At 42.1% G+C, this 8,490-nt stretch overlaps 1 protein-coding gene across 1 annotated transcript; it reads left to right on the top strand.

Annotated features, from left to right (window-relative positions):
• The first annotated feature begins 964 nt into the window (after positions 1 to 964).
• On the top strand, positions 965 to 8,178 carry LOC139472924 (neurotrypsin-like). The gene is made up of 6 exons (XM_071255403.1): positions 965 to 1,173; positions 2,511 to 2,683; positions 2,767 to 2,923; positions 3,758 to 3,948; positions 4,654 to 4,810; positions 7,962 to 8,178. The coding sequence occupies exons 1-6, from the start codon at positions 965 to 967 to the stop codon at positions 8,176 to 8,178; spliced, it is 1,104 nt and encodes a 367-aa protein (XP_071111504.1).
• Positions 8,179 to 8,490: the final 312 nt, after the last annotated feature.

The following is an 8,490-nucleotide window of genomic DNA, read 5'->3' as shown; positions in this document are numbered from 1 at the left end:
CAGTTTTCCGTAACAATATAGGGCACTATTCTGTTACACCGGCAGTGCACGGGAGTCGTCTGCTCGGGAGACATGGCTGACAGTGGCTGACAGTAGCTGATGTACGATCAATACCTGAATAAAAGTAAACTCCACTGCTTTCCTGACTGCTCTGTACGTTTACACAAGAGCTGTACAGGTCTGTACTTCATGGCCCAGGAACAGATGACTATGTTATTATTGTATGGCCATACCAGGACAATGTGTTGTAAGCGCTCCAGTGTTGCAATACAGTAATTGTGTACAATTGGTTGGACATCATTGCTGGTTGATTGTTAACGGTGAGACAGTTAATGAATAGGATCGTATGATTATCTACGTGTTTTATACTTTTTTTCTTTCTTTTTTATATCGACACATGTGCTTTTAAAACTGCTGACTCTTATTTTTTAAGGTGGACAGTATTCACTTATGTCTATCATTCCATCTGATTTTCTCAAAACAATCTGACTGTCCTCATATGCATGTTATTTGAAATCCGTTGGTAAAGTTGGGATGAAGTCGTTCATGAAATGTTGATGAAAAGTCAGTTGTATATTGATCTTAGTTTTCTTGATAAGTATATTAAAAGTCGGTATCAAAGGAAAGTAAATAAAAGCGGGGAGATGTTTCCTTTATTTTGGCTTGAATCTTTGTAGCTCAGCAATATTAACACACGCCTGTACGCATGTATGTGAAATAGCGCCCGTGTGGTCACACATTTAAAAAAACTGCCACCTCTGAACCTCTGGCGTCCATTGGTACTTTTCTATGCAAATCAGGGTGAACGTTTTGAGCTTACAGAGCCAAAACCGATAGGTATCTTAAAAGTTAGCTCGTAACACTTTACTGAACGTTCTGTAAAAGGTATAATCTAATATGGAATCACTTTGAAAATTGATCACGAACCTCACATTTTTTTGAGGAGCAGTGTTGAATATATTGAATGCTGAAAGTACCCGAATACCTTGAAAACAAAGATGATGATCTTGCAGGGCAACAAGAGAACGACCTGAAACTCGTCCCACTAGATTTAGATCAGCAATCTGCAGGACGACTGGAAATCTACCATAACGGCACTTGGGGAACAATATGTGATGACACCTTTGATAACAACGCTGCCACCGTGGTCTGTCATCAGCTGGGGTATACAGGGTAACAACTATTATTCTCTCTAATTTAAGGAGAGGGGGGGGGGGGGGGGGGGGGAGAAAAAGAGGGGGTTGAGGCAGCGGGAGTGAGAGAGGAACAGATAATGTTGTAGCTCACAAAGAAGGAATTGCGTAATAAATCTTTTGTTGTGGACATTACAAAAACTGGAGCCAATTGAGCAAATCCTGCTCATATGACAAGTCAGTAAAACAAGCATGGGTCTGTGACCTTTGGAAAATGGACAAACTTGAACATGCCACGGCCTGGTACATGTACTTACAGAAAATTAATTTAATAAAAGAAAAACATCTATGAAGTGTGACAGAGAGATTGTTGAAGATTGTTGAAGACTCCAGCCCCGGAAGGCCTAGAACTGGTATACAGAGATCACGATATGGTAAGTCCGACCGGCGTAGGACTGATCGTTATATTGCCAATTCAGTAGGCATTTCCCAGGAGAAGGTACATTCCTTTATCACAGAAACGTTTGCAATGAAGAACGTAGCAGCTGGTTGCGTCAAAAGCTTCGACATTTCATCCTAATTCGCACCAGGCACAGCATGTCTCGTGATCTTCTAGCTGTGTCTGAGGTTGATCCAGAAAGTTTCGTGTAACAATTTGTGACTATGGATGAACCTGGGTTTACCACTTCTAGCCTGTGTCCAAACAACAATCAAAACAGTGGAAGCATTTGTCATAGCTACAACCGAAGGCAGGGACTGCACCATCACCTGGCAAGGTTATGGTCTCTGTGTTCTGGGACGCCGAGGCGTCATCATGGTGGACTATTTCCCAGAGACCAGACAATAATGGAACATATCATGCAGCACGTGTGAGTCAATTACGGGAATGAAATTAAGACTAAGAGACATGTGTAGCCGAGAAAAGGTGTGCTCTTCTCAATCAGGACAATGCGTCATTGCACTAATCTGTCATTGTCATGGTTACAACAGACGAGTGTGGCTTTGAACTGCTTCAGAATCCACCGTATTCTCCTGATCCTGGCTCCGTCAGGCTTCCATCTTTTCACAAACATGAAAAACTCAAGCAGCTGTGGCAACCGTTTAGGAACGCCCACAGAAGGGTCTTCTACGAATCAGGGACAAAATCCCTCCAACATTGTTGGCAAAAGTGTATCAATGTGAAAGGGGATTATGTTCACGTTCATAATTTTAACATCTTTTAGTCACGTCTTTCTTTGTGAGGCTCAGAACTTATTAATCACCCTTCGTATATGCTCGTTACATATTCATGTAGTTTATCATAACCGAAAGAAATATAGTTCAGATTTCAGCTTTTAAGTTTTGCTGCCTATTAACTATCTCCTAACGTGTCCCCAGTTCTGTGTTTACACCCCATGGAGGATCTTACTATGGTCCAGGTGGAGGGGTCATTTGGCTGGATGACTTTAGCTGTACTGGAAGCGAGGCTAGGCTGACAGATTGCATTCTCAAACCATGGGCTGTCACCAGCTGTAACCACAACAACGACGCGGGAGTCGACTGTGATCCAGGTACATCTTTTTCACAGATGACTTTGAGTAATATCGTAGGCTGTGGGTATTTGAAGTCTTATTACCGTGTTTGTGTTTTGTAGACATGGACACAGACATACCTGTCCAGATAATGGGTGGCCCTTCAGGGCTGATGGGTCGTGTGGAGATCCAGCACCAGGGCCAGTGGGGTACGGTCTGTGACGACGAGTGGGATGAGAAGGATGCTGCCGTCGTGTGCAGACAAAAGGGATTCTCCAAGTGAGTGTGAGGGCGGTCACAGCAGAACACGCATCTGCATTTTTTAGTCTGGGAAAAGAAGGACCTATCTTAATCTATCACTAGCACACGACATATACGTAAATATGTACATGCATTAAAGAAATAAACACAGTATATGAAGGAATGACGAATGAATAGAAATGTGTATGTGGCAATCTATTTCACAATAATTTGCTTTTCGTTTGTTGTTTCCATAAAAGATCGGCCGATCGCTTGGCGAAACTAATTTCATAAGGTCGTGGATAACCCGCCGCTACTTCCAGGTGTTCAGATAATACATGTGTCTTTTTAGTAGACTCTATAGAAGTCAAACTTGATACGTTTGAAGTACATGTATACATGACATACATATAGATGTAGAAGACTACAGAGTCTGTAGGCTAGGTTGTTACATGACGACATGCCAGATTAATATAAGAGGAAGTGTTGCACGTGTGCATGGGTGTGGTACTGACAAAACAAGGCTGATAATCAAGGCGATTCTGGCGAGGATACAGCTTTTTTTGTTTAAAGCAGGGGTGCACTTTGAATTAGAAATTCGAAATTTGAAATAAAAGATGAATGCAAATAACTCATCCGGGAAATAGTTTGCGTTTGTTGGACAATATAATTGTCATTATTTGTTATTTTTATCGAAAATATGTCACCAAAGGATTTAATTCAACTCCACTCTGGATCTGCGTATGTGACACGCATAAACACTCTGCTCATCGAAATGTGCCTCCATAGACGACTTCAGAAACTACATGTATACAAGTAAAAACTATGATATTGCAACGCAAAGTTACCCGCGTTATCTTTTATTCTGTGCAGTGTATACGCTGTGCCTCTGACCAACTCCTATTTTACCAACGGCTCGGGGGTTCACAACCAGCCCATCTGGCTAGACGACGTGCGGTGTACAGGGAGCGAGGCCGGGCTTGGAGCCTGCGGTCACAAGCCTTGGGGATCCAGCAAGTGCCACAACACTGAGAATGCAGGGGTCATCTGCCTTCCGATGCCATGTTAGCATTTACCCCATTCATTCCACTATCAGCTATCTAGTAGTCAGTGAGTATGGTTTTACGCCGCATTTTTGCAATATTCCAGCAATATCACGGCGGGGGACACCAGAAATAGGCTTTGTACCCATCTCGGGAATCGAATCCGGACCTTCGGCCTGACGAGCGAACGCTTTAACCACTAGACTACCCCACCGACCCAGGTATCTAGTATGTAGAGTCATAAAATGGCATGCATAGTGTCCTTTCTTATTTTTCTTGATGTATAGATGTAGCGTCCTTCTTCTGATAAATATTTGCCGCATGGCTGGTGGACGCATCTCGTACGGACGAAGGTACCTTGTCGATAGGCGTGTGATGGTCGTACCTTGTGTCTGTGAGATATTAATCAAATAAGGTTGATATGAGTATGTCTAAAATAGGCACGTGTGAAGGTCTAGCTGATGCATCCCGCAATTAATGCACTATGCGTTGACGGTCACTATTTGTTTATCATGCCCTGGTCATTAGTATTCTTAAATTTAAACAAATAACAAAAAGCGTGCTTCATTCCTGCCCTTCATTCGATACTAAATGTGAATGGCAGACTGTCTCCGTGTATACACGTCATGTCGTTTCCTAGTAGTCAAGATGCGAGTGCATTCATATACTGGTAATTTCAGTTTTGTATCAGTTTGTAAAAAATTGGTTGAATGTTATCTGCTTCAGCGAGTGGAATTGGGCTTAAAATACGACTGTCAGATGGCCTAGACCAATACGAGGGCCGCGTGGAGCTGCAGGTATACGGTCTGTGGGGCACTGTGTGCGACGACAGCTTCGACACAAGGGAAGCCAGTGTTGTCTGCAGAATGTTGGGATACACTTCGTAAGCAGTCGTCAGAAACATGCTGGCGTTCAGCCAAACCTATTGGCCTGATAATGTTCATCAAAAGAGTTATCGTAGTTCCACAGAATCTACAGTAGATGGCACTTGTATCAGATATAAAACACCAACGAGAATGTGAGTTCACGTAGAGCTTGAAGGATCTTTGATATGAGGTATGGTCTAGATATATAGTATGTAATCTAACAGATGTGGGAAAGGATTTCATAATTATCAATCAATACTTTATTCAGTATAGAGGCATAAGCCCTTATACAAATATACTCTTTAAAAAAAGAAACGCAAAACGGATATGTTGGCCATAAAAGCGAAATTAGTGGACCAAGAGGTGCAAAAAGATGAGGTTTAAAGTGTTATAGTGTCAATGACCAATTTTCCGGATCAAAATGATCACAGCAAGGACATTCAAACCGTTTGTCGGGGAAAAAACGTACAATTCGGGAAAAACGTACCCAGTACATAAACAAAAGGGCCATGGAGCAGCAGCACTACGAACGGTATTAAAGTGCAGGGTCTTTGATTGCTTGGTATCTGCGTCAATCGAACAGTGACAGATCAACAAAAGGCCAAGATTAACAGAGGTGCAAAGAAACAACGTCACAGGCTGCTTGCAGGCAGTGGAATCCCGATCAGCTGTTGCCAGGGTTTTCAACGAAGCGCCCAGCACCATCACAAGGCTATGGGATCGGTTTCAACATCATGGATCAACACTTGATCAGCCAAGGTCGGGACGAACAAGATCGCTCCTCCCAATTACAACCAACGGCAACGGTGTATTCCAGCAGGCCAACGCTCGACCGCATACAGCACGGATCACGGACCACGGATCACAAGAGTCTTCACACAAACAACGTTGCTGTGGCCCTCCATATACCCGGATTTGAAGCCGATAGAGCACCTGTGGGACGAATTAGATAGATGCTACGTACGCTGACGTCAACCACAACCCCAGACGTTGGAGCAGTTGGCTTTTGCGTTGCGGGCGGCGGGCTACCATTCCCAGGGATGTAATTCGTAAACTCGTCTCTTCCATGGGCAGGAAATGCCAGGTCGCCTTCGATTCCAACGGGGGACATACGCGTCATTGATGGTAGCTGACTTTCACCTTGTACTTTTCCATTGTACCAATAACTGAGATGACTACAATCACCAAGTGTTCTCCCCACACAAATCTGGCTTTGCGTTTCCTTTTTGAGGAGTGTAGGAATTAATCAGTAATATAGTGGTAATAAACATAATTTCAAACATTGTTTAACAAATACTTTCTTCTTTCATATCGCATATGGCAGATATTAAATCCGAATTGCATCAAAAGTAGCAAATACAAGTAAATATGATATTCATCCTCTATACCTCGATCACATAAAGGACTTTTTCTCATGCCTTCGTCGATTTTTGGCCTCCTCATTTAATTATTTCTCAACCATAAAAGTCCCTCTCTTAACTTCACTAAAATGTTTCAAAGCTTCAATCTGCTAATTACTTTTCTGGTTCTGACAAACTTTTTATATTCTGTGTAAAGGTTATGTCTTGAACTGTTATTAGTAGTAGATATACAGTTTTGATAAACCATAAAGTATTATAAATAGCACAATCCTTTAACATCCTTATTAAACAAAGATTTTCTCCAACTGTTTGTGACAGACAAACAAAACCAAAACCATGACAAGATAGTAATATCCAATATTTGAAGCCCAATGTGTATATCCTACATTATCTAATGAAGTAAAATGTTGTACACTGTTTGGGGTAACCTCATTACATATCAGGCAGGAATATCCAAATATTAACCTTTTGACCTCCAAGTGAAAGTTTTTGGTCATATACGAGTGGATTTGTGAAACATCGATCGTCCCGTTATCTTCAATGACATTGAAATGATTTCGATGAGAAAGTATGTCAGTGGGCTCAGTGGTCACAGAATATGTCATGCTTTAGATTGAACATACTGTTCGGCAGACTATGTATAGATAGCACGTCTAATCATGTGGCACGGGGATTTCGTGGCCAATCGTGGGTTCGAATCCTAGATTCGATCCGAGGTTTAATCTATGGTTTATCCCCACCGGATCCATAGTCAAAGGGGTAAACCTATTACACCCACAATACCCCAGGCTTTCCTCCTGCATTTAGCTGTCACACCGAGATGAAACTGAAATAGTGCTAAAAGTGGCGTTAAACCAATCCCATTCACTCAGGCCTATGCACTCTAATGTGTATCTAACGTAAGAAGTATCTTGGTATGTGTGATGTCACATCTTCACCTAAAGAAAATATTCTCTTAATTTTATTCTTTTAACTTGTCCTAGACTGCGGATTGTTACTGTGTGAAAATGTATATTAAGATATATTAATATGCATAAGTAATATTCACTGTCAGCACAACATACACAAACTTTCACCATGTAAGGTCAAATTACTGATTTTTTAAAACAGTTTTTGAATTTCACTGGAGTGTTTTCAGTGAATAACTACTTGTCACCAGAGGGTGACTTGGATTTGTATTGCTGATATGACGGTGTGATACTAAAAGATTACAATATTGCTTTTCAATAATAGTAGACCGGACAATATTTGTGTTTATTTGTTGCTAAACACCGCACTCAGCAATATTCCAGCTATATGACGACGGTAAATACTCGAATCTGGACCAACCAATCCAGTGATTGACATCATGAGCATCGATCCACGCAAATGGGATATGATGACATGCATCAACTACCCAATCCCGTTAGTCGTCTCTTACGACAAGCATATTCGCCTTTTATGGCAAGCATGGGTTTCTGAAGACCTATTCTACCCCGGATCGTCACGGGTTCCCATAATCTTGAGCTTTTTGTAAGATCTGTCTGATATAGGCTCTCTGTTATAAAGAATTGGTCTGGCTGAGTGTGTACATGTGTCATCGTACTTCGATGCTGTGACTCGGTGCTCATGCTGCCATCTGACCCAGCCTCAATCTGGTACAGCTGTGACGTAGCCGGAACATTGCTGACTGCGGCGTAAAACAACATTCTTTCATTCACTCGCCAGATTGGCACGAGGTAGTGTTCGCAAATATTGAACAATAAATAATATCTTCTAACCGCTCAACCATGTTTAGTATTGAGTCGTTCACTAACTGTTTCTGTAGAGGAAGTGTGTTGGGCGGCGGCATGTACGCAGCAGGGAGCGGGCCAATCTGGTTGGATGACATCGTCTGTAATGGCACAGAAGCATCTGTAGACAACTGTACCCACCATCCCTGGGGCGTTAACGACTGTTCACATAAGGAAGATGTCGCTGTCAAGTGCCAACCCAGTGAGTACAAGGCTGACCAGTTAGAAGTATTGGTGTCCCTGTTTCCGTGATTTCGTGAACACTTGAGGCCACCAAACACATTCCCACGATGCTTCAGGTGGCTATGCTAGCTGATAAATGCCGTGAAATAAGAGACATATGTTTATTACTCATCCGTCAAGTGATTTCCTGTTTAATGACAATACACCTTTATCAAACAGTGTTTAATGACAATACACCTTTATCAAACAGTGTTTAATGACAATACACCTTTATCAAACAGTGTTTAATGACATCAGCTATGCATTGGAATGTAGGGCGCCAGTCGGAGGGGTGGCTGAATATGTCTTAACTTAACTATGATGAACTGCGTTTGATGGAGG

The sequence above is a fragment of the Haliotis cracherodii genome, unplaced genomic scaffold, assembly GCF_022045235.1.
Source record: "Haliotis cracherodii isolate W230 unplaced genomic scaffold, xgHalCrac1.p SCAF_26, whole genome shotgun sequence".
Classification (NCBI taxonomy): domain Eukaryota; kingdom Metazoa; phylum Mollusca; class Gastropoda; order Lepetellida; family Haliotidae; genus Haliotis; species Haliotis cracherodii.
This window is presented reverse-complemented; position numbering and strand designations above follow the sequence as displayed.